The sequence below is a fragment of the Ranitomeya imitator genome, chromosome 3, assembly GCF_032444005.1.
Source record: "Ranitomeya imitator isolate aRanImi1 chromosome 3, aRanImi1.pri, whole genome shotgun sequence".
Lineage (NCBI taxonomy): Eukaryota > Metazoa > Chordata > Amphibia > Anura > Dendrobatidae > Ranitomeya > Ranitomeya imitator.
The window spans coordinates 354876167-354902797 of record NC_091284.1 but is presented as its reverse complement, the minus strand read 5'-3'; the positions used below and the strand labels follow the sequence as shown (position 1 = coordinate 354902797).

General features: G+C 42.2%; 1 protein-coding gene across 3 annotated transcripts in view; it reads right to left on the bottom strand.

The window, feature by feature from the left end:
• The window catches only part of LOC138669949 (protein argonaute-3), a 116532-nt gene that overhangs the window by 3792 nt on the left and 86109 nt on the right, over positions 1-26631 (bottom strand). The window contains exons 9-19 of one of the 3 annotated variants that reach the window (XM_069756847.1): positions 25108-25227; positions 24159-24281; positions 23244-23377; positions 22459-22643; positions 20068-20227; positions 19320-19410; positions 19022-19216; positions 18261-18395; positions 13288-13389; positions 11337-11536; positions 6912-9194 (exon numbers count right to left, since the gene is read on the bottom strand). In XM_069756847.1, coding sequence (XP_069612948.1) covers positions 9086-9194; positions 11337-11536; positions 13288-13389; positions 18261-18395; positions 19022-19216; positions 19320-19410; positions 20068-20227; positions 22459-22643; positions 23244-23377; positions 24159-24281; positions 25108-25227 — 1554 coding nt within the window. In that variant the 3' untranslated portion in view covers positions 6912-9085. Of the gene's footprint in view, positions 1-6911; positions 9195-11336; positions 11537-13287; positions 13390-17967; positions 18399-19021; positions 19217-19319; positions 19411-20067; positions 20228-22458; positions 22644-23243; positions 23378-24158; positions 24282-25107; positions 25228-26631 lie in introns of those variants that run through there. The other 2 variants (XM_069756846.1, XM_069756849.1) reach the window with 2 other exon arrangements.

The following is a 26631-nucleotide window of genomic DNA, read 5'->3' as shown; positions in this document are numbered from 1 at the left end:
CCATGAGGTGAGTTTTGCACTTGTGGCGAGTTTTGCAAGAGCCTAGTTTTTGCATGTGGCGAGTTCTGCGCGTGGCGAGTTTTGAGCGGCGACTTTTGTGTTTCGACTTTTATGTGGCGAGGTTGGCGTATGTGTGGTGAAATGTGTGCTGAGGGTGATATGTGTTCAAGCACGTGGTAGTGTGTGGCGCATTTTGTGTGTGTTTTCATATCCCCGTGTGTGGTGAGTATCCCATGTCGGGGCCCCACCTTAGCAACTGTACGGTATATACTCTTTGGTGCCATCACTCTCACTCTTTACGTCCCCCTTGTTCACATCTGGCAGCTGTCAATTTGCCTCCTACACTTTTCCTTTCATTTTTCCCCATTATGTAGATAGGGGCAAAATTGTTTGGTGAATTGGAACGCGCGGGGTTAAAATTTCGCCTCACAACATAGCCTATGACGCTCTCGGGGTCCAGACGTGTGACTGTGCAAAATTTTGTGGCTGTAGCTTCAACGCCTCCAACAGTTTTCCTTTCACTTTTTTCCCCATTATGTAGATAGGGGCAAAATTGTTTGGTAAATTGGAACGCGCGGGGTTAAAATTTCACCTCACAATATAGCCTATGACGCTCTCAGGGTCCAGACGTGTGACTGTGCAAAATTTTGTGGCTGTAGCTGCGACGGTGCAGATGCCAATCCCGGACATACACACACATACACACATTCAGCTTTATATATTAGATCTATTTGGTATCATTAGTTTTTACCTTGCACTTTACTCCTACATGGAAATGATTAACTATGGTTGCACTTTTTTGATGTCACTCTGTATTTTGCACATCTTGCACTTTAGTTATCCACTTTTTTTAATACAGATAGAATTGTTTTTATTGGAGGTACTACATTCCTTATTATATATTATTCTGGGTTCAGTAAATCTCCTTTGGTCTTAAAACCTACTATTTTATTTTTCCATTTTAAGTCTGGCATAAACTAATATTCTCCTGTGTGCACACTTTTAATCTACACCTCTTTGCATTATTGTCACTTGTATTAATAAAGACATTTTTTTTAGTATTTCCCCTGTCTGGGATTTTTTATGGTCCTCCACAGTGTTGATCTCTTTCACTCTGTGAGTAATGATTTACTCAATTGTTCTGTAGTACACCAGGTGTGTTTATGTAATACTACACTTTAATTATATATATATTTTTATATTGTATAAATCCTATCCCAGAAGGTGTTACTATTGTGGTTTAACATAGCCTAATAGGTAAAACTTCATTGAAATGGGTTTTTCAGTCATGTGGCCAGCGCTCCTCAGGGACTGACAGCCTTCCTTGTAGACGTGTGCATAGAGATAGCGGTCAGTCACTGATCAGCACCACCCCATTGGTTGAAATGAGCAGGGATTCCAGGTTTACCCACAAAGACTATACATTAACCCTGCTGTTGTCTTCGGTCAAAAACGACCGACCTTGAACTTCAATATTCTTTAAAATATTCAAGATGCGGCTCTGAAACCCGTGGCCGACCGACCCATCCTCATTTAAGTCAATCAACCACAAGTTTCAGAACCGCATCTTGAACACCCCAAAAAATACCAAAGTTCAAAATAGGTCTCCCCAGACCGAAGACAACAGCAGGGTTAATCTACTATGCATATCCTGTTCTAGAACATGCAGATTGGACTACATTTTCAATGTGACAGGCTTATTTTAGAGAATTAAACACTGGACGGTTCTTCTATTCGTACCCCATTGTGTCAATGTTGCTGGCCATGAAATTTCAGACTGTACGCGGAGTTAGTTTTTTTAGATAGGTCACACTTGGCACCGAAGTACATCATCTGTGGCTATGAGCCATGGGCCCTTTTACACTTCCTGTAGATGACTAGACGTTGCGGTTCTAACTGTGGTATGAGATGTTATGGCGTGGTAATGTAGTGCTATGCCAAGACGCATGATAGTGCCTTCTAACAACATTTTGTTTCTTTGCAAAATATTAGCGAGCTCATTAAAAATATAGTGGACAATTGCTGTGTGCTCACCATGGTGTATAACTATTGAGGGATAGGCTGCAGCTTCCACTTGTCCAAGCTTATAGCCACTTCTCTGCACATAGTGGATCTTCATAGATATACCCTATTTTTGCGACCTTTAAGTACACAAGTACAAAGTTTGTCACTTGGCACAAAGCACTGTGGAATCATTAGGAGACTGTGGGAAAGCAAAGGGATCAGTTTCATAAGCCAACAAAGTTCGAAAGAGGAGTCCAGCTCTTCTACATCACCATTGTTTTCACTCTTCTGCCTATAATACGGTAATAACAGTATGATGCAGCTGCAGCCCTAACGCCCCTCCATCTAGTCAACCCGACAAAACCAAGTGCAAGTCAAAAGCCGCAGCAGCCACTTTCATACAATCTACCTAACAAAATAACAGCTGTATAGACAATGGTGGCTTAAACCGTAACATGGCGTGCCACAGAGACCAGCATTTTTATGCCGCTCACAGCATATGACACTGCTGGGCATATCAACTGATTGCGTTTGGCCCAGACAGGAAGAGGTATGGACCAAGGAAAAGCTAACCCTGCAATTGGATTACATGTGGTTCTACTGATTTAACCGGCAACCTGTGTGCCAAAAATAAGATAATATAACGAATAAAAAAAACGTGTAATTTAAAGCAGTTATTAACAGCTAGTGCAGGGAGGCCTGGAAAATACCGAGACGTCTGTAGTAAAATTATAATGTTATATTTTTAATATTTATTAAGTAAAGAATATGACAGTGCATGAAAAATGTAATAAACACAATATAAAAGAAACAGATGCTTGGTGAAGTTATTGAAAAAAGGAAACTGTGGTCATCGCAGTCATTGTTCAGTTCAAGCTAGCCAACCTAGTTTATAAATGAGACCCACTGTATATCAGTAAGCGTATTATATGCAAATGATACATAGAATAATACACTTACATGTGCTTTATATTCAGAAAGCCTACAATATGCAGCAGGTCTATGCTCTGGAGCAAAAACGCTGTTTACTTGCAGATATGGTGAAAATTTGCATGTAAATAGTGGTTAAATCTTTTTAGGCTGGTTTACTGAAATTGTGGCTACAGGGAGAGAATTGAGTTTTATTCTCCCTGCAGCTGCTCACTTCAAGCCATCAGGGCAATGCAGGGGGCTGTAATAGGCACTGATCACCGTGAGGACTCCCACCTAGACTGATGTTCTGCACATACACTGCGTCCACACACACTGAACAGAAGGCTGTGAAAGTGCCAGGGAGTGATTACAGCGCACCCATTGTGAGAGGTGATGGTAATAGCCCCCTGCACCGCCCTGACAAATGGAAGCAAGCAGCTGCAGGGAGAATAGAACTTCATCTTCTCCCTATATTCTCGCTTCGAGTAAGTAGAACATGATTTAGCCACTATTTGCTTGCAGATTTCCACTAGATCTGCAGGTAAATAGTGTTTTTATAGGTAACAGGTTCCCTTTAATTTCCCTTTAATTTCCAATTACATAACAACCTCTTCCACATACACTCAAACAAACTTACAGTAACATCAAATTCAAAGACCATATTCCTTCACATTCCATGACCTAAACATCTTTCTACATATGGCATAGAATCAAACCACACATGCCGAGAACGACAACATTCTGTATAAAGAGAAACCGAATGTTACATGTCATGCCTACCATCAACCTGGGTGTACTGCCTGAACATTGACCGAGTTGTCCTCAACTTCCCTAAGATGGCCCCAGATGTTAGATGAGTTAACAAAGGAGTTTTATTAAGATTAGCGCAGCTAAAATGTAGCATTGTTATGGGCAACTCATCCACTTTCTCTACTATTGATAAATACTACACACTATCAATAGGCCTTCAATTTTGCCAAGTGCATACAGGTAGCCTTGTGTGCACATTTCATAAGCTGAAATTATCTTTTGTGCATCACACAAGAAATCATCATTCTCGACAGCATATCATCCTGTGTAAACAGGACTTAGGCTACCATCGTTATTGACAGCACATGTGCACCGGGTGATCTATTACATGTAATTAAGTGCGTATCATTAAGCAAGGTCTGCCTGTGTATGATGCTACCTGCCTGGTGCCAATTAGCCACGGCCCACTTGTGACGGGGTTCCTGCGGCTTCCAGTTATGTCATGTCAACCGAGCATTTTCTTATCTTCTAATGGAGAGGCGTCACTGCCGACGTCATGCTGATTGACAGCAGACTCGCCACCCCCTAACTGCAGGGAGCAGACTGTCGATCAGCATAACATCGGCATTGACGCATCTGTCGACAGAGCAGACCCAAAGAGGAAGAGCTGCTCTGTTAACGTGAAAACAAATGAAGCCACAGAATTTCCGTCATGACTGCTCGGATCGGAACTGGGCAGAACAGACAGATAGTTAGCAACTATCTGCTTGAACATTCTTAACCCCCCTTAAAAAAAAAAAAGTACAGAAGTCGCGGATAACTCCTTTAATGAACAAATTTGGTGTTGATAGATGTGTATTTATTTATTTTTTAGCCGATTACATGCCCACTATACATACTGCAGATTCCTAAAGCCTATATATTGTTTGGTCATCTTTTTTCCTGACATAATAGTGTATAATGGTAATTTTATTATGTAAGACCATTAGTACATTACACTTAGGCTTGTTGACACACCTTAAATTCAAGGTTACATAACCACTACCCTGCAGACGACTTTCAGAGTTCGTGAATAAAGCACATATAAAAAGGATACATGGGAAAACTTGAGGCCATATACTTCATAGACCATTTATTGCAGCAGCTGCCTCAGAGTTATTTTCAAAGAGCAAACAACTGATTTACGTAGAATTTGAAGAGGAAGAAAACAACATCCCACGGAAAAGTTATAGCGCCTTGTCCAGTGTATGCATTGTTTCAGATGGGCATAGATACAACTAAATGGTTCCGACTGTAGTAAATAAAGAGAACTTTATAGATGGAGAATGTAGACAATGACAATAGGAGAGGTCAATCACACAGACCAACTATCGGAACAGAAACTGTTGTGGTTCAAACCCTTCCGCTCGAAAGCAATTTCAGGACAAAAATAAATATACTATAAGGATAAAAAGTCCAGGCCGAAACGGACCGAATTTTAAATCTGAAGCATATCAATTTAGGTCTTGGATTTCACCCTGTTTATTGGATGGGCGAAGTCAGCGGTGAATGTTACCATGATGTTGTGAGGATCTACCTCAATAGAATTATAGCAAGGTTTTCTTACAACGTAAGCACGGGTGTACTGTAGTATAACATTCTAATGATTAATTCTTTGGAACGGACCCCAAAGCATCTCTAGCAGAGATACTGAACAGTCAGTGATTCGAAGAGTGCAATACACACAACTTCATTTTCTCTCTCGGTTGGTTTTAGGGACGGTGGGTGTGTTGCTCGATGGGAGTGTGGTCGGTTTATTATTTGTAGCATGAACAGAATTGTAGCTGTCTGCTCTAATACAATCTGTAACTCAGGCTCAGAACATAATAAATGATACCATGGATTCACAACGTTACTGTCGTTTATGTTTAATCAACAGTACAAGGATGGTAAATGGTGAACCCATACCTCAGGCACTTTTGAGCAGTAGCTCCCTTCTCCTCTATAACCTGGAGTAGGCCGCTCCAAAGAAATATATGTGACAGTTCTATCTTTTCAGTACACCTGGAGAACTGGGTGCACAATGAAAGGTTGTCACCTTGATGGGAATACTCCTTTCATTTTTCTGTCCATCAGAATGTCTGTATGCAAAGTTACATAAAGTAGCTCGATCCAACTGTAAACTAAGCTCGTAGATGCCAGATTATCTACATTTTTCTTGCCGATTCTTAAAGTGCATCTACACTTCTAAAAAAAACAACCAAAAACTGATTGTTATGGCCACAGATCTGGAGTTTTCATCAGTGGGTTTCCAGCTCCCGGGAATCTCACTGATCACTAAAATGGACATGCAGAAGTGTGGCGCTAATCCCATAACCTTAAGTAGAGCGGTGTACAGACTCACTGAGCAAAACATCATCGCCGGAGATCTTAATCTGCACATCCCACCGCAGAGGGCTCATTGGGAAAGGGGACTCCGCTCACCTGCACCGACACTTTATGAGAGCCCGGGGCCCACAGCATTGCCCCACTCGGCCGCCAGCACAGGCCTCCTGTGACCCCACTCCACTGTCCCCTGGTAAGCTACCGTTAAAACGGACTATAAGACAACATTTTATTAAAAAAAGTTTTCCAGTTTTCCACCCGAAAAATATGGGGTGCGTCTTATAGTCCGCAAAATACGGGATCGACTTGCCAATAAAGCTAATTAAATAGTATTTCCAATTGGATGACAAGAGAAAAACACAGTACCAACATATATCAGCTTGGTTAGATCATGATAAGTGAGCGCCCGACTTACATTTTAAAGAAACATGGCCATCAAAACAAACTGAGATTTGTAAGGCGGTCAGCACAAATTTTAATAATCTATAGTTAATAGCCGACTGACATCTAAATGTATAGGGCGATGAAGAGTTCTCTCTTCGGAATACTATACTGGCTATATGAAGCAGGACAATTATATTATTGAAGTATGCCAAATACAAAAAAAAAAATATAATATTAATGCGAATACTAAAACCAACAAACTTTTTTGATGACAAATATCACATTAGATGAATATGAAAACAAGCATCGCTCAGGTGTAACTGTCTCCAGAATTTCGATAAAATATATATATATACCATACATAAATATTAATAATCATTTTATAGCTGCTTAGCCATATTTGAAGATTGGTGCAACATATAAGGGATTTCCTTCGTTAGAAGCTCCTACCTCTTCTAGGAACGGGTCTCAGATTCATAACTAACAGAGATGGAATTAGAAGATAACCAAGTCTTTATTAGGGAACATTTACACGATCGCCATTTCAGACCATTTCCCATCTACAGTATATACTGCCCAATAGGGGATTGTATACCATTGATTACACGTGCAGATGAGACATGGACTACATACATTGATATAGTTGCACCTGACTGACATTACTTACGGTGTGTAAAGGTTATTGGTAAAACAAGCAGTCATATTCCGTGGATGTTAAAGGGAACCTGTCAGTGTATTCATGCTGCTCAAACCATGGGTATGCTGCACAATTGCGGCGCTGGGAGAAGTCAGAGCATTTCGGAGAATAGAAAATACCTATCCTCTTCCGGCAAGGCTCTGATTCAGGCTGCCTGTGGTTTGAACAGCATGAATCGAATGACAGCTCACTTTATCACCTACTAATACTGGTGTGCCCGACTGGTGTTAACTATCTGTATATCATGCGCTGTACACGTCACTGAGCCATCTGGCCAAACAAAATGACATAGAACAACGGATTCTTAACGCCATACTATACTGATTCCTGGACGCAGGTGTGCTAAACAGGTCATACTGTTCCGTATACGAAAATAAAACTTTTGATTCGGACATGTAAAGGATCAACACCAAAGCATTGCAGTACTCACTGACGGGAACACAGTACTTCCCATAATAGCTCTGGGTAGTCACCTTGTGGACGTGGTCTTCTCATAGTTAAGGCTTTCGATTATTTTAATTGCAAAGTAGCCATAGGGGCCAGAAAGGTTAGGCAGGCCTCTTTGGCATTGCTGGGTTGAAATTTATTTTCTGTTTATTGCACTAAAATGAGAGCAAAATTGACCATACATCTAGCGAGTCCCCCATAAAAAAAAAAAAACCAACACAACGTCAATGGTGGCAGAGAATAGGATTTGAAATAATTAAATTAGTGTCATTAATCTAATAAATACATTTATATATATAAAAAGTACTAGAAAAGCTTACAATTCCCACACAACCATGTATATACTACATGACTAAAGAGAAGGTTTCCTCCCACATCCTTCTGAAGTCGTTTTCAAAGGTACTCGGAGGGTGAAGGGTGAAGACACTCTCCTAATGTGCGGAAATGGACAACCGTTTGCAGCATACAGAATATGGGGGTATAGTTTGGAGCTATTTTAGAGAGCAGAGGCTGGCATGTGGGATTTGTTATGCTCACGAATAAAATGCTTACCTAGCAAGAGAGATTTGGAGGAATGAGACCCAGAGAGAAGGCCTTGTGCTAACCTTCCCTACCCCGACGCCAACATTGGGAGTAAGTGGCAATATTCTTGTTGGAATAGCTGAAGTATATAGATCCAGTCACTTGCATGACCATAGCACTAGGCACATGCAATACCCGCTTGCATCTTACTAACCATAACGTTGCAGAAAGAATAAAAGGCAAAGCACGGAAGGGCATGACTTCTGCAAATGAGATTTACATCAAAGGCAAAAGGAATGGGACGTTTTTTTGCAGGACATCCTTCTGCTTCATATCCATTATTAACACATCCACACAAGTCTATGCATACACATATATGTAGTCAATAAGTAAACACATACAAGTGATGCACAGTAACATACCTGGGCACACAAGAGATTCTCTCTGATCTCCCCAGGAGGTGTTAACAGGTGACCAGAAAGTAGCTAAGGTCCAGCTGCTAGAAGGTATTGGATTGGGTGCAGCAGCAGGTTGGACAGAACCGCAGCATCACAATTATGCTGGATACCCAAATATAGGAAAACGAAGCCCAAGTGTGCACAGATATGCAAACACACTCCATCCATCCCTACGATTTGCTTGTCTCTTTTTTTGCAAAAACAGCTAGTGCTGCAGAGCAATTTGAGGTAAAGGCATAAAAGGGTTAAAATGTTGGAACGTAAAAAGAAAGACAAAAACGTAAGCAGTGCATCCAAGTGGAGGCTCCATTACAACGATCTAGCAGTTGGCTGGTTTCATATTGCATAATAGTGCTGTGTTCCTCAAAAATCTTCTATTCCCAGGATTAGCCCTCCCCTCAATCACTGTGCCTGGGCTTCAGTGCGAGCCAGAAGGGAGGACAGGAGAATGGGAACCACTCTACCGGGCCCTAGAAACCCACACCAGATCCTTCAGGTTCCTTGTTGCAAGTCAAACCTGTGTATTTTCTAGGGACAAAAGTTGCTCTCACGCGAAGTACATGGTACGTAAGGTATCCTGGTGAATTTGCACAGCCTTGGCAAGGGCTTGTGGGTCCCGACCATTGCTTTGACCAGATACGTGGCTTCCTTCAGCACTATGGAGTACAAAATAGAAGTTAACTTTGCAAAACGTCATGCTGCTTATTCAGCTCAGAATACATGTCAACCATTGCTAAAGTACATGAAATCAAGAGTGAAAAAGAGAACGGGGCCCCTAAGGAAATCAAACAGCAAAATTAAAGCCCCTTGAAATGTATGTACAAATTATTGAAAAAGGGAACCGGTCAGCTCAAACCACAGGCAACATTCATTAGGCGTTGGCTGCACGATTCCAGGGATGTTTTTCTCAATACATTCCGGGGTTTCAGAGAAAACCCATTGTGAAGAGTCTGGGAATATAGGGAGAAATAGGACTAATCTGGTGTGTCCCCCAGCAGGATTCTCCCCGCACCACCCCAGGGGGTTGACAGGTCTTTCACCATGTACACAAATGGGAGACACCTGTCAATCAACTGGAGAGCGGTGTGCAGAAGCTGGGCGGAGGAATCACTAGTCAGGAGCGAACTGTCAGTCAATGAGAGCAGGGCATGGAGAACCAGCTGGGAACTATAGGGAAAGACATGACTAGTCTGGTGCGTCCCCCAGATGGCTTCTCAGCACATCATTACGGGTGATTGACAGGTCTCTCCCTGTGTAAACACATAGGAGCGAACTGTCAGTCAATGGGAGCAGGGCATGGAGAACCAGCTGGGAACTATAGGGAAAGACCTGACTAGTCTGGTGCGTCCCCCAGATGGCTTCTCAGCACATCATTACGGGTGATTGACAGGTCTCTCCCTGTGTAAACACATAGGAGCGAACTGTCAGTCAATGGGAGCAGGGCATGGAGAACCAGCTGGGAACTATAGGGAAAGACATGACTAGTCTGGTGCGTCCCCCAGATGGCTTCTCAGCACATCATTACGGGTGATTGACAGGTCTCTCCCTGTGTAAACACATAGGAGCGAACTGTCAGTCAATGGGAGCAGGGCATGGAGAACCAGCTGGGAACTATAGGGAAAGACCTGACTAGTCTGGTGCGTCCCCCAGATGGCTTCTCAGCACATCATTACGGGTGATTGACAGGTCTCTCCCTGTGTAAACACATAGGAGCGAACTGTCAGTCAATGGGAGCAGGGCATGGAGAACCAGCTGGGAACTATAGGGAAAGACATGACTAGTCTGGTGCGTCCCCCAGATGGCTTCTCAGCACATCATTACGGGTGATTGACAGGTCTCTCCCTGTGTAAACACATAGGAGCGAACTGTCAGTCAATGGGAGCAGGGCATGGAGAACCAGCTGGGAACTATAGGGAAAGACCTGACTAGTCTGGTGCGTCCCCCAGATGGCTTCTCAGCACATCATTACGGGTGATTGACAGGTCTCTCCCTGTGTAAACACATAGGAGAGAACTGTCAGTCAATGAGAGCAGGGCGTAGAGAACCAGCTGGGAACTATACGGAAAGACCTGACTAGTCTGGTGCCCCCCTCCGTTAGAGATGACTGACAAGTCTCTCCCTGTGTACACACATGGGAATGACCCGTCTATCACCTGGAGTGTGGCATGGGGAAGCCGGCAGGTGATTGCAAAAGAGTAGTCTAAGTCTCTCCCTATGGACCCCTGATCTTCTAAGTATAACCTTCTGCAGGCTCGAGGTTTGGGCAGCAAGAATCAACTGACAAGTTCCCTTTAAGGTCATTTAAAAAGCGAAATGTTCCCTACTAAAGGATGTTATAAGGTCACCGCATCAGTCTGCGGTTTCCACGGTAACAACTGTTGCTTAGAAAAGTTATCAGCTAATGGCAGCAGCTCAGTTGCTATGGATACTGGCCAGCAGTATGTGACGTACATAGAGCAGATGTATACCCGATCAATCACGGCCCCGGCCATTCACCCCATTATGGAAATTGGAAGCTGGCGTGTAATCATTTACTATACCTTCAAGTTCCATTTTCAGGAGGAATATTAAGTGTATAAATAGACCAAAACCTAACACGAATGTCTCCACCTTAGCAGATTACAACAGCCGCTTCATCGTCCAGTGTCACACTAAAGACCCCCCTGCTGAGCTCAAGCATGTGCCAGTAGTGTAGACCTTGCGCCATGCAGGTCTGACAGTTATCTGCCCCACATAAGAACTGGAAGATTACAATTCTACATGGTAGACGTCATGAAAACGAGGAATATGTACTATACCTGTCATGCTCCTTGTCCACGAGATGGTACCTGGCTCGGAATGCCACAAGGTGGGCATAGTAGGCAGGTGCGGGGATGGAGACAGATCGCGTGCAGCGCACATACGTGTGGCACAGCTGGTAGGTCAGCAGCTGGAGCTCATCAGCAGTGAAACAGTTATCATCCCACAAGACATGATAGTGAGAAGGCCTGCTAGTACCCTAAATGACAAAGCGGGAGAACAATGACAATGGACATCCTGATGAGATGAAGCTTTCACAGCTTTGTATCCAACTGTGCCCCAGTGCCCAGTGTGTATGATGGCGCTATCGTTGGAACACGCACACTCCTGGAGATAGAGGTTGGCCTTTGCTGGATATGAACCCAAGATCTCGGCACTGCAAGGCTACAGTATACAGCTGTGCCACCATGATGCCAGTACATCATGTCTAGCCAAAACATCTGCTCCAAGAGAAACGACAACTCATCGTGTAAAATGATAGGGGTTAGCTATAATGAGGACACAAAGAAAACAAAACTCCTCACCCTGACTGTCTGCTGTAACATGACTATTGAAAACACTGATTGATCGTAGAGGCATGTGACAGATGGGCACCAGGGAGATCAAATGCCATCAGAAAATTACCAATTTTTTTAAATCAGGTCTTTTTTCAATTTTTCATATCACCATTTCCATTAAAAGGAATCTGACACCACTTCTTTGCTGCCCAATCTGAGAGCAGCATAATGTAGGGGCAGAGACCCTGATTCCAGCAATGTATCACTTATTGTCCTCATTGTCATTATGATAAAATCACTGTCCTATCTGCTGCAGACCTACCAGTCCTCTGAGTGCCGAGTATAACCCAGGCCACACCACTGATTGGCAGCTTTCTGCCTATGCACAGTGTGCACAGAAAGCTGGCAATCAGTGGTGGAGGTGGTGTCATGAACAGTTTATGAATCTGGAGGACTATATGGCAACAGGTTGAGTAGTCATCTAGTGTTAATCTCCTGCTGATAAAACTGTGATTTTATTAAAGCTACAGAGAGCAGCACAGTAAGTGACACATTGTTGGAATTAGGATCTCTGTCTTTATATACTACTCTCAGATTAGGAGACAAAAATCCAACTAGCAATTTTTCCTACGTCTCGCAAGAAGTGGATGAGAAGCTAGTTAGCACGTGACTGCAACTATGCAAATCACACATGTGCGGTCATGAGACAACTACTCAAGCTGACAATAGAGGGGAAACCTGGTAGTGCGCATAATGCACACTGTTTGGATTTGGCAGCATGAAGTCATATAGAGTGACTGCAGAAATTTCCGATCAGCCTAGACAATGAATTAAATATAAAATTTGCTACCTCTTGACGCTTTGCCAGTGATTGGGTACAGGCTGCAGCAGTCACATCACGTTGATAGCTCCAGCCAAACACTGACCTCTGCAGACTTGCCAATATAGATGGCACAAGCTCAGTGACTGGCTGCAGCGCTGATGCCAGAGAGGGAAAATAAACGTTCAATGTGTTGTTTTTTTATTTTTAAGAACATTTGCTGTGTTTTTTTTTTAAGGTTAGATATCTATATGTGTAGATCTATCTATGTTTTTGATAAGGTAGAGCAACAAACAAAATCAATCTTGCACTCACTAAGACAACCACTAGGTGGCACCCTTCTGCAGTGATATTTGCAGGATTTGTGTTATTATCAGCCTTGACCCAAGAGTTTATGCTTTCACCAACAGGAAACGTGCACATGAGGAAAAAAAATTACTGCGGTTACGGTGTACATATGTTGCAGAAATGACAAAAAGGAGGTTTTTAAAGCTTTCATAACAGCTTTCTACAAATGACAAGAATACGATCTGTCAGGTGAAACTATGAGGTGATTCATTTACAAAACCTTTGCTGATTCTGGATTAAAGCATAAGCTGTATATTACGAAGAGGCAACAGAAGCCACACTCACCTGTATTCCAGCATGGCTGCAGAGGTAAAAATCAAACTCGTAAGGATGCGTTATATCGGTATCCACAGTGGTACCAGCTGGAATATTTCCACTTCTTCCAACCTAATGCAAAGAGAAGAGATTATCCAGAGGGTAATACAGCTCATTACTCGATGGTTTTCTACAGGAAGATACAAGGTAACATTGGGTGCCTCTGCCATGTCAGAAATGGCAGCCTGCAGCTGTAGAATAGGGAGGGGAGCCAGCTTGGTCAATGTTTCATCACTAGAACCATCAGCACTACTGTCTATTTACCAGATATATAGCCACAGTGTCTAGTCAGAGATCTCTGTGGTTGAAACATTGGCCTCTTTACAGAACCCGCCCTCAACAGTGCTAGAAGTATATTATTCTGTAGCCTTACCACTTGTACTTCTATAGTAATAAGGTTGCCATTCTATGCTCCCACTAATGCATAAGTTAGAAGGTCTGGGGACAAATCCATGACACCATTAGCCCAGACTGGAAAAAAAACCCTCACCGTTATGAACCCACTGTATTCCTGAGGGGAACGCTTCCTGTCAGCTAGTTCATGCTGTCTAGACCATGAGCTGCATGAATCAAAGCAAGGCTGCACAATTGCTGCCAGATAGTGCCCTGTAAGGTTGCAGCTGGACAAGTCCTGAATGGAGTACAGTCATGGACAAAAATTTTGAGAATGAGACAAATATTAAAATTTCCAAAGTCTACTGCTTCATTTTTTCTAATGGCAATTTGCATATACTCCTGAATGTCAGAGTGATCAGCTTAACAGCAATTACTGTACTTGCAAAGTCAATATTTGCCCAGAAAATGAACTTTAACCCCCAAAGCACATTTCAACATCATTGCAGTCCTGCCTTAAAAGGAGCAGCTAACTTCGTTTTAGTGATTGATCCATTAACACAGGTGTGGGTGTTGATGAGGACAGGGCTGGCGATCAATCAGTCATGATTAAGTAAGAATGACATCACTGGACACTTTAAAAGGAGGCTGGTGCTTGGTATCATTGTTTCTCTTCAGTTAACCATGGTTATCTCTAAATAAACACGTGCAGCCATCATTGCACTGCACAAAAATGGCCTAACAGGGAAGAGTATCGCAGCTATAAAGATTGCACCTCAGTCAACAATCTATCGCATCATCAAGAACTTCAAGGAGAGAGCTTCCATTGTTGTCAAAATGGCTCCAGGGCGCCCAAGAAAGACCAGCAAGCGCCAGGACCGTATCTTAAAACTGTTTCAGCTGCGGGATCGGACTACCAGCAGTGTCGAGCTTGCTCAGGAATGGCAGCAGGCTGGTGTGAGTGCTTCTGCACGCACTGTGAGGCGGAGACTCTTTGAGCAAGGCCTGGTTTCAAGAAGGGCCGCAAAGAAGCCACTTCTCTCCAGAAAAAACATCAGGGACCGACTGATATTCTGCAAAAGGTACAGGGAGTGGACTGCTGAGGACTGGGGTAAAGTCATTTTCTCTGATGAATCCCCTTTTCGATTGTTTGGGACATCTGGAAAACAGCTTATTCGGAGAAGAAGAGGTGAGCGCTCCCACCAGTCTTGTCTCATGCCAACTGTAAAGCATCCTGAAACCATTCATGTGTGGGGTTGCTTCTCAGCCAAGGGAATCGGCTCATTCACAGTCTTGCCTAAAAACACAGCCATGTATAAAGAATAGTACCAGAATGTCCTCCAAGAGCAACTTCTCCCAACCGTCCAAGAGCAGTTTGGCGCCCAACAATGCCTTTTCCAGCATGATGGAGCACCTTGCCATAAAGCAAAGGTGATAACTAAATGGCTCATGGAACAAAACAGAGATTTTGGGTCCATGGCCTGGAAACTCCCCAGATCTTAATCCCATTGAGAACTTGTGGTCAATCATCAAGAGACGGGTGGACAAACAAAAACCAACAAATTCTTGCAAATTGCAAGCATTGATTATGCAAGAATGGACTGCTATCAGTCAGGATTTGGTCCAGAAGTTGATTGAGAGCATGCCAGGGAGCATTGCAGAGGTCTTGAAAAAGAAGGTTCAACACTGCAAATATTGACTTGCTGCATTAACTCATTCTAACTGTCAATATAACCTATTGGTACTCATAATATGATTGCAATTATATTTCTGTATGTGATATAAACATCAGACAAACACTAATAAAAACCAGAGGGCAGCAGATCATGTGAAAATATAATTTTGGTGTCATTCTCAAAAATTTTGGCCATGACTGTATGTGTGTGTGTCACTGAGGTGCCTAGCCTCGGTGATGTGAAACCCAGAGAGCCAGAGACAAAAAATGTGGGCTGTAATTTATATGGGTGAGTCCTCATTACTTTTATCATACCATTATATGCTGGAGAAACAGTTGATTTTTGTTCATTGGTTGGTTTACGACCTGTAATAAACCTCCCCGTTTGCCATGAAGACTGTGTGTCCCTGTGTATACCTTAAGTGCTGCCAGGAAGCGAGTGAATTCCTACAGCACCTACATTTCAGACAAAATATAGTTTGAAGATCCATACAGGGATGAAATGCGGAGATTAGACTACTCCGGTGCCCCCAGCCTACTTCTCCCCGCGCCGCTGTAGGTGTAGGTCTTATGTCCATGGTCTACAAATTATAGGAATATATATTACAGCCAGGTATATTTTTACTTGATACATTCTGGGGTTATACATATATATTTGTGTATATCTATTTGAAAGAAAAATATACTTGGCTGCAATCGTGCCTCCAGTGTCCAATTCATGCTAATCGTGGTTTAGGCACCATGTGTCAGCGGCCAGGATCCCTTGGGCAGCATACTATGATGACAAATCTTTCTCACATCTATCAATCTTGCTACCAATCGTCTTTTTGTTTGGCGTTTTCCCGCATTCTTTATGCAATCAGTTTCTGTCATTTTTGGTACTCCCCATGTATCACTTTTTGACAGATGAAAGGTGAGATCACCTATACAAGCTTAATGCTCATGGTCTGTATGCACTTATGTTTTCTTTATATATGATGCCAACGTGTCATCAACTAAAATGTTTGCATGTAATATTTATTAACTATTTGTAAGTTGAGGTAGAGTTTGGAGAGGGCCTGAGCAAGATGGAGGAAAGAGGAGTTTGGTTTTGTCCACCTTGAGTTCTAGAAAGTGTGAGGAGAAAGAGAAGGATATGGCTGATATTTGAGTGTTACCAGCATATAGGTGGTACTGGAAGCCATGGGACCTTATGTGTTGCCCCAGGCTGTAAAGTATGAGGAGATGCAGAAAAGGACAAGGACTTTGATAACAAGGGATGAGATGACGATCAATATTGTAGGAGGCAGTGGGAAACGGTCATGGGCAGAGGACAGGTCTAGAAAGAGGAGTACTTCTATCAATCTTCTCTTACATTTTGAACTGATGAATAAAGATATTCTATTTGAAAGAAAAAATAAAGCAGGATGAGTCCAGCTGATAAAAAAGCTGGTCTTTATTCCAAATTTGTATAAAATAGTGACATGGCACCCATATGTGCAGCTACGCGTTTCGGACAGCATTTCCCAACAAAGGTTCTGTGGTGCATGGAAGTTCCTTGGAACCGGTGAAAAAGGTTGTCAATCTTTATTTTTTAATCCATAGACTGCTTGTTTGTGAAAATAAACTGTTAAGAAGTGATTACCCATTGCCATTTGTCTATGTGTCTGTAGTAATGAAGTCACGTCAACATCATGTGACCGCTGCCATCCAATTAGATAGCTCAGCATGATGCAGATTAAAGTGACACTAGGCCGCGAGCCCAGTAATTGGCTACGGCAGTCATGTGATGTTGAGGTCACGTCACTACTGAAGCCATATGAAGAAAAAACGAGTAATAGTGCAGAGTTGACAATGGAGTGGCTAGGGTTAAGTACTGGTGATGAGCGAACGTGCTCGGATAAAGCGTTATCTGAGCATGCTCGGGGGCTAACTGAGTGTCTTCGGCATGCTCGAAAAATATGTCTCGTGGCTGTTCAACAGATGCAACACATGTGGATTGCATGTCGAACAGCCGTGAGGCACAAGGACTTGAACATATTTTTCGAGCATGCCTAAGTCACTTGGTTTGCACGCCCTTATAACACCTTATCCGAGCACATTCGCTCATCACCAATAAGTACACATGACTGCTCTTTTCACACTTGTGAAGCCCATGAATTTAAAAAAAAATTAAAGACTTTCGAAACCTTTAAGAGGTTCCTAAGAACACATTGTGAGACATCACCTTCAGGTTTGTTACTACAGCTGCTACATTACATCCTTATTTGTGTTGTAAAGTCAGGATCTTGTCATTAAATCAATGGAAATCTGACCCGTGACATCATTCAAAGTATGTTTAGATTTGTTTCTAAACCGATCCATCAGTACTGCTGTCCTACTGCTGCTCTGCTAAGAACGGAAGCCATTATTAATGTGACCTGAGCCTACTAATAAGAACAGGGGAACTTTAGGAGCTCCACATGTGGCACAAATACAATTCTACACACACACATAGAAAATAGCAACTTCTATGACGTTTCTGCATGGTACATATAATCATTCGTACCTGGACCATTTGACCAATCATCATTATCATAACACAACCACTAAAAAAAGATGATACCAGGTCGCATAAAGTATCAAAAAGTAACAACTTTATTATTAAAATCATCAAACGGTGAAAGGAAATGAAAAAAAAGAACCGTATCAAAAAGGATACTGTGCATACAAAAAAAAACACACACAAATACAGTGTATACCCATTTCAGAACAATTTTTTTAATTTTAAATTTCTAGATCAAAATCTCAAATCCCTTTATGTATCAAATACATTTTTTATAGTGTTTTTTTTTTTAATTTCTTGTAGGCGAGAGTATTCTGGGTACAGGATGCTGTGATATAAGCGAGGTCTTTGACAACTGGAGAGGTAATTACTGGATCTGTTGGTTATCACAGTTATTACATTATTACGTACCCTTTCCGTTCGGTCGGCACAGAACAACCTTGTATGATGCCTTTTCTGTACCACAATGTAGGTGATCCCAGGCTGGTAATCCTTCTCCAGACTAATGCAGGCTTCTCTAATAGCTAGCAGCTCATAATATAAGACCTGCTTAAACGAGGAAAAACAGTACAATTGTAGAACATAGCTGGCTTGTAAAGATATTCCAATACAGGCATTCTAGGGATCTGTACAAGGTTTGCATCAGTATAGGGAATATTTATGGAAACCTTACCAAGCGAGCTTATCAGCTATTCATTAGTATGGCTTTTGGAGATAAATTCGTAGAATGTTACAAAGTCACAATAAAAATCCAATAATGTTGAAACTAACATCAACACCCCCAAAGGGCAGAGTTTCCTAACCACGTGCTGATGGGCTTCAATGAGTTTCTTTGGGAGCCGCAATGTCTAGTTAGTTACCGAGAGGCTAAAGGGGCCCTGATGTAACTGGTACATTAGTGCGGGATGGTCAGAAGTCTCAGAGCTTGGGATAGAGGGGTCAGTTAACCCTTCCAAGACAGCAACACGCAATATGACACCATGCATACTAGGACACTAAGAGGAGGTCACTGTATATTATGAACAGTGACTCCAGACCAGAAAAAAAAAACGTAAACTTTGGTTCCTAGCATTTCCTGTGAAGACTGTCATGGTCATATCAGCACACCTTGGCCTTGATGATTTTATGGTTCCTACATCATGCAAAGACCTCAAAACCAAAGTTCCACTGACCTGTCTGAATTGCCCTTCCGAGACTCCATCGCGATAAAAGATGATTCGTGTGGGTTTGAAGCGCGTGGATTTGTAGAACTGGATAAGGAGTTCTCTCACCATGGAAGCAAGGTCATGGATAATTTCCTGCCGAGGTCTTTGTACCCGCACTGTCGCACAGTACCGACTTGGGTGAGCATCCATACTGCCTACAACCTAGTACAAGTATAAAAAAAAGGTAAATACATCTTTTCAGATCAAATCACTGTATTGTGTATGAAGCAGGAGTCATAAAAAATGCCCAACTTAGCACACTTACAGCAGCAATTGAAGGTTTTTTGCCATCTCCAGCAGGTGGATGAGTGACATCTGCTCCTAAGAAAATGACTGGTTGCTGGAACACAGACGGCCTAAGTAAAGATATACACATCTATGAAGAAATGGACAATTTCGTGGAGGCAGGATACCAATTTCTCATTCACGTTCCCACTGATGCTCTTTGCATGCCTTGTGAAGCTGATCGAGGTCCCCTTATTCTAGGTGACTCTATGACTAGGCAGATGTAGATCTGCCATGCAGGAGTGAAGTTGTCCATGCAGGACTGTGTTTCTGAAGATTGACAATTTAGGCCAGCAATATGGTTACGCTGCTGGTGTGAACTGTGCCAGGATTCTAGCGGAGGTAGCTTTGTCTCTGCAGCATAGGAGGAGTGCAGGGGTACTAAAACTGGCCAGATCCAACCTTTAGTAAAGCATAAAGCATGCTTCCTCCACGTAACGGGCCACGTTGGGTCCACAGAGTGGCTGTACACTATCAAAGTAGAAATCTCAAGGTTCTTGAGAAGGGAAGGGATTTTTACCATTGGGGTATATTGCAAAGTTGCTTGTTTGTAGAATCGCAATTTTAACCACTTTCCAACTCATGACAACCCGTTTCAGGGTGGTTAATATGATTTATAAAGAGAACATGACAACCAAACCAATAACGAATAGAGCGGCAAGACAAGTGTCAATGTCAGCCAGGTCGGCACAAAAAAAAAAAACAACGTTACACAAGGATCTTCTTACCGTTGATGTGGTACCAAGATATTGTTAATCCCTCCCAGTTTGACGTTTATTTTTAGGCACAGATTTGAGAGGGTTTGAGGAGAAGTTTTAATTACATTCTTCACTTGGACACATTGTGTAGCCATTCCCAGTAATGTGTCTCCAACGCGCTTTACCTCAGCTAGAGGGAGGGGGAAAAAGAGCGGTTACTGAAATTAACCAAAAAAAAGACAAAAATAGTCATGCCTTTACTCTAAGCGTTTTCAGCAGGAGACAGTGGGCTATTCTGTCAGTCAAATGCAGCACCGGAGAGCCTGGAAACATGATTGAAGAAAATTACAGCTATTGTCAGTGCGTAGATTAGAGTCCTTCTTCTGAAAGCCGCATGTAGAAATACATGCCTCATCCTAATAGGATGTCTGACCTCAGCTGAGCAGCCTGAAACCAGGACACGCTCCTGGTGAAACAATCACATCTGTAACACATCACTATAGATCCGCAATATATGACCACCTATTGTTTCAAAGCCATTTAGTAGGATTGCAAGGGAAGCTTTTACACATTAACTTTCTTTTATAGTCATAATGTGGACAAAGCCATGTAATATTGTTAGAGGGGCCACAAGACCGCGGCAACTGGTTTCACAATCTCCTGCACTGGTTTAAAGTACTTCACCATTGCATTAAACAGTGGAGGGATTTTTCCTTGCTGGTAGTGCAAGGGTTAGTCTGTTCAGTTGATCTCCAGGAACTTTCCTATGTGGATTGTCCCAGCTGATCAGTGTTGGACACACCCCTCTGCTATATATGCTCGTCTCTATCACTTAGGAATTGCCAGTGTTAGGTCTTACTGCTTGGTTTGGAGTTGGAGGTGTAGTTCGTGGTTGGAGTTGTCGTTTGGAGATTTGTTCAGGAGACTGTTGCTTTGAGTTTTGTTTGTCTGCATGTCCTCAACCAGTCCTATTTGGTTTCTCTTTCCTTTAACTCCCTTGTATTCCAATATTTTGTTTGGGGAGCGTATTTTGTATGATTGTTATTTCCATTTAGCCCTGTCGCCTTCCAATGTTTCTCTGGTTAGTGTTATCCTATACACTTTGGATTCCCACCTCCCTGAGTGGGGGGCAGGGGGCAGATAATGGTTGATATAGGAACATAGCAAGGCACGTGAATCCAGCGTCTCCACCTTCAGGAGTAATCTGGGGGACAGGGATAGACTAGGGCGCCCCTAGTTCTAGGGACCAGACTAGCGCCCACCGTCCCAAGGCACTACGTGACAATTATACCCTGTGACACAAAAAGACAGCACAAGTCTTAAGACCTCCATAAACATTAAAAAGCTGTCAGATTAATAATTCTTAGGCAGACAGCGATCTCTGCCTTCTCTCCCATACATAGGAGTGGCCATGCAGCGGAGTGCTCCTGTGTTATCCATGAGAAAGCAGCTGACAAGCATCTCTGCTGGCGGCCTATTTCTGATAAAACAGTGACTGGCAGTCCAAAATCAGACACGCTAGATTGTCATGTTACCCGACAAAGGGTGGGCCGAACATATCAGCATCAGCGGCTGCAACCAACGTTAATCTAATGTGTATGGAGGGCTTTAGTTTATCGATGTGTGCTAATTAATGAAACCTCAGGGTTATTGGCAAATAAATTGGAAAACGAATTGCTGTTCATATAACTGAAATTTACTAAGTTCAGAAAAGGAAAGTGTCTCAATATATAAAATAGTAACTGCAAAACATTTAAGTAAATTAACCATGAGTTTCTTTCGTATAAGCTGCTACTTGCACATTTCTGATATTACCTGCTCACCCATAGTTGGTCCAAGTGAATTTGACATAATATTGCCCATCACATTGTAAAATAAACACTCCCATTAAGTTTTAAATCCATTGAATGTGTGTATATACTCATGTACCATAGCGTATGCGTGTTAATATACTCATCTATCGCTGCCTTCTCCGGTGTCCAGCCAGTGCCGTTCTTCTCCTCTTCTCAGTGACGTCACTGCTCTACAGACTGGCCGGAGCACACTGCGCTCTGCATGACACAGAAGTGAATTTTACAATGTAAGCCTATTGAACGTGAGTACGAGGCTCCATTGGTTTTCATTCTAAAAGACTTCAGGCCAACGCATAGAGTGAACCGGAGAGTCTGAAGAGGAGAACAATGTATATCACCACACTCACACTACAGTACATGCACATATACACATTTAATGGATAAATAAACCTAGTGGCAGTGCTTCTTTAAGATGATTTTTTTTTTAAAGAATACTCTCCAAGACTTGAGTTAAAAGCCAATCAATCCCTTTAAAGGAACTTAATTAAAAAGCATATTGAAGTTATCCTAAAGAGTTTATAATCTAGAACACAAGAGAAGAGAATCTTGTTTGTGGAAGATTATATACCATATACTGGTGTCTTTCCTGGCAGTATGACGATGATAAGCTGCAGCCCAGAATATGTGTTTTTGAGGTGTCTGAACATTGGCTCCACACTGTCCGCGCCCTGGGCATATTTACAGAAGCATGGCTGGCCCTGGATGGGCATTCCGGCATCCTTTGAGATCTTTCTGAGCTGGTCGGTGAATCCTCTGCAAAGAAAAGGATGAAAAGGTCAGAAATTACCAATGAACCCTCACCGTCACTACAGCTCGAGAATCAATAGAAGTACATGCAAAGAAATACATCTTGTCAATTGCTCATGATTAGCACTTTATGTCTAACCTAAATAATAGAGGCGCTAATAATATTTTATGTGAATATTTCACCTTCGCTTTGGATTAGGAACACAAAAATGTAGAGACTTCGTGTTTTCACAACATGTTGCCCAGCTCCGCCAAAATGAATTAGACAAGCGGTGACGTTCCTTATGCCAAAAATCTTACTCCAGCGTCTAAGTGTCGAGGCATACACCATTTGTCAGCCTCGTAATGGATCTGGAGCGTCTGACTCCAACATACCCCCCTCATCAGGACCATCATGAACATTGCAGGCCTAAATTGGGGCCGTTGAGTGTGTCCAAGAGCTCAGATAGTTTGAAATTTGGAATGGAGTTGGTTAAAATAAGTAACCTATAGAACTGGAACAATGATGTAAGCAAAACAAAATCTCAATTCTACATTGTTTAAGAACTTTCCAGTAATAAACATATAGTTAATTTCTATCTGTTATCACCCCATGAAATGCCTTACTTCAAGATTTCTTCTCTGCACTGCCTCTGAGTGGCAAAGCATGCGATGGCCCACATTTTGATCTCCACACCAGTGTGAAACTGTTTTCCCCGCATGTCCCAAACCCCATGGCTTGGAGTGGCTACGGTGCGATTCTTCACAGGAACGATAAAAAGGAAAATGTAAGTCAGATACCTAATATCACAACAAAGATTAAGCCAACTTTCTTTACATATGGTTCAACCATTTGTAGAAATCAATTACACTTATTTAATTGGTCCCCTATTGGAAGACATTTTTTTTCTTCAGTGCATGGTTTTGGAGCTAGAACTCATTTTTGCAATTGGGTTAGGAAAAAAATCCATAGAACATAAAAAAAATATCTTCCTGTGTAAAATCTATGTATCTGAAGATCATTAGCAAGAATTTCCCCAAAAAGGGATGATGACACTATTGAGTCCTTCGGCCCCACATTGCATTTTCAGTGAAGAGTTTCCTAGACGTTATGACATCTATAGATCACACAGTGTAAGTGAATGGAACAGGGAATGTAGGTGGTAACGTCTCGCACTATCATCTTTGAAATCCACAGAGAAAATCTGCAGAAAGTGTTGACGGGCTGCCGATAAAAAAAAAAATCTGAATTTTTCCCCAGCGTGCGGTGGAACTCTTTTCCATCTCATGCACTTTGCCGCTACCGTAATTCGCTGCACATTTCTAGATAAAATAATTCCCAAAGTGTGATCAATCCCTCAATGATCACTACGCTGTTAATCCCTTCTGGTTTATCAGCTGTACACCGTGACCTGACCACATGCTGTCCGCAGAGACTTATACATGGGGGCCTGAACTGGCAGCCGGCAGCCTCATATTAGAATGCGATAAATGACAAGTTAGTGCTGGAATGTTGTTATATAGAAGAAGCTGATCACATACTCGCCCTCCGTATTGTAACATTGGCGCTGGAAGTACTCTCCCTGTCACGTGAGCCATTTCGTCCCGTACTTTAAACTGGAATTCTTGAACAAATGGATCGGCATCATAATTTGCACTTCTAACCTAAGTGACAAAGAGAAAAATAATGAAAAAGCCATGGTTTCAGGCATGCACATAACCGTTTTCCTCTGCTTCAGCCCACACTATAGCAATAGCACATTGCAATGTCTTATCCCCCTGTGGTGTCGCTATCGGTGATGGATAGCCTGCACACCAGGTAAGAGTCGTGGGACTATTGGAGAACACTTCACAGACAGAAGACAAACATATAATAGTCTATGAAATGTCTGTTTTATGGACAGGAAAAAGGAGACAAGTCCATTTTTGATCCAAGTCATAGCTGAAACTCACCCATTCAAATCTATGGGTCCGGGAAAAAAAATTGGAACGCCATCTTTGTTGACCCTAGTGTCTGCTTTTCATGTTTGCTCGCTAGGAGAAGCTAGGAAACCTCCATCAGATTTCTGCTGCATACTAGACAATCTTATGAAATACTGATGGTAAAAACAGACACGCTGGACAAACACTGATGAAAATCGTATACTGCACACTGATGAAAATCAGCCCATTTTTTCACATACAAGAAAAACCAATGACTGCTAAATGCAGCCTAACAGCATGAGCGATATTCTAAATGAATGAATGAATGATTTTTTTTTTTAAGGAGGCTGCAGTCAGATCACTTAAAGCCTAAAAGTTCTGGTGCTGGACAACACGACTGACAACATGAATCATAAAAAAAGAAAAACTGGCATCAGCTAAAGGGAAAGGGCAACAATCTCTTCCTTATACAGCGTGCGTGGGGTCTACACGCCTGCCAGAAGCTGGAAAACTGAAAAGAGTACGGATTTTACAGAAGCAATAGTCCAGTCCAAACACACGCACTCACCAGCCGGCTGATCTCTTCCTGTCTGTCGGGGGCAGATCGGGCTGTGGCTTTGATCATAGTGGAGGTCTGATTGTCAGTCAGCTTCTTGATGCAGCGTTGGCCAGCTACAATATTACAGACCTGTCAATAAATTGCAAAAGAAAAAGAAAAACAAAGAAAAGCCTGGTTATTATCGCAAAGCTATGCAGACAAGTAAATATTATATATTAAATATTATAAATATTGAAAATAAAGAGGTCACTAAAAGAAAATTGTGGAGAAAAAGTATTTTTGCATGTTAGTGGCTCCCTGAAGTTCTTCCATTCATCTATAGACCTCCTGATATACAGTTTACAACCTGCTCTGAGTTGAGGTTTTCTCTCGTGTCCCACCCAAACATATATGCTGGATTTCACGTTTCCTCAGGATGCTGCTGTCTTCACTAGATGTCATTTGTCAGCAATGTTTCATACTTTATTTCATTTATCCTTTAACAACCCATGAGGTGTCATTTCTTCCTAGTGCTGACAGACTGATGCCGAGGAGTGTATACTGTAGGTGCCATCTTTTATCACTACACTCATTCAGTCTACGTACTGTATAATATGATGCAACACAGCCATTTTTTTTTACCTGCCCTCCCTGAAGACTTTGATGCTTCCCCCCTTTCCACAATCTGATATGTCATGTACAAGCACCACCGCTGCCTGCTTGTTTTCTTTGGTCAGTGTGATGTCCATTCAGCAGAATGTAAAATGGACACTATCTGTTTGCTGACTACAGGCTGCAATAAATGTGGACTGTATTATGCTCAGGTCAATGGGAGATAACTGCTTTTCTGTTCAAATGGAGAAATTGGGGTAACTTATGATTTGAAGGACCATCATAATGCAATTACCTAATATAGCACTAAAAGTAAAGGATAAAGTTAAATACCGCAGATATAAAAGATGACTGCTAGTTTACAAAGCCTTTACACAGCACTGTCACATTATATATATACCGTGTAGATCTCCTGGTCATTTGAGGTCTATAGTTCATAACAAAACCTCTCATTAAGAAGTGCTTCAAAATGATCAGTAAATAAAGCTTATTCACTGTATAGTGAAAATGTTATTGTGTAATCAGTCCCAAAGTTTTCATGATCTCTTCTTGCTTAAAAAGGGCTCATCCACTACTTTTATACTGATCATACTCATCAATATCAGACTGGTGGGGGTGCCGGGTGTGAGCTGTTCTCGGCACAGGCAGCGGTTGAATGTTATCAGATGCGGAGCAGAACAGCACAGCTTCGTCAATTGTATAGTGGTCATAGCCATTGTAGATCCACTAATATTCATTTATAGAGGTGGATGTGCAGTACCTGGCTTCAGCCATTATACGGTTAACAGAGTTGTGCTGTTCAGCCCCACATCTGCTCACATCCAGCCATCACTGGCGCTGATTGGTGGAAGTGCCGGGTGTAGCACCCCCATCGATTTGTTATTAATGACCTACTTGAAAAGAGTACGTAATGAATAACCCCTTTAACTGTATACATCCAAA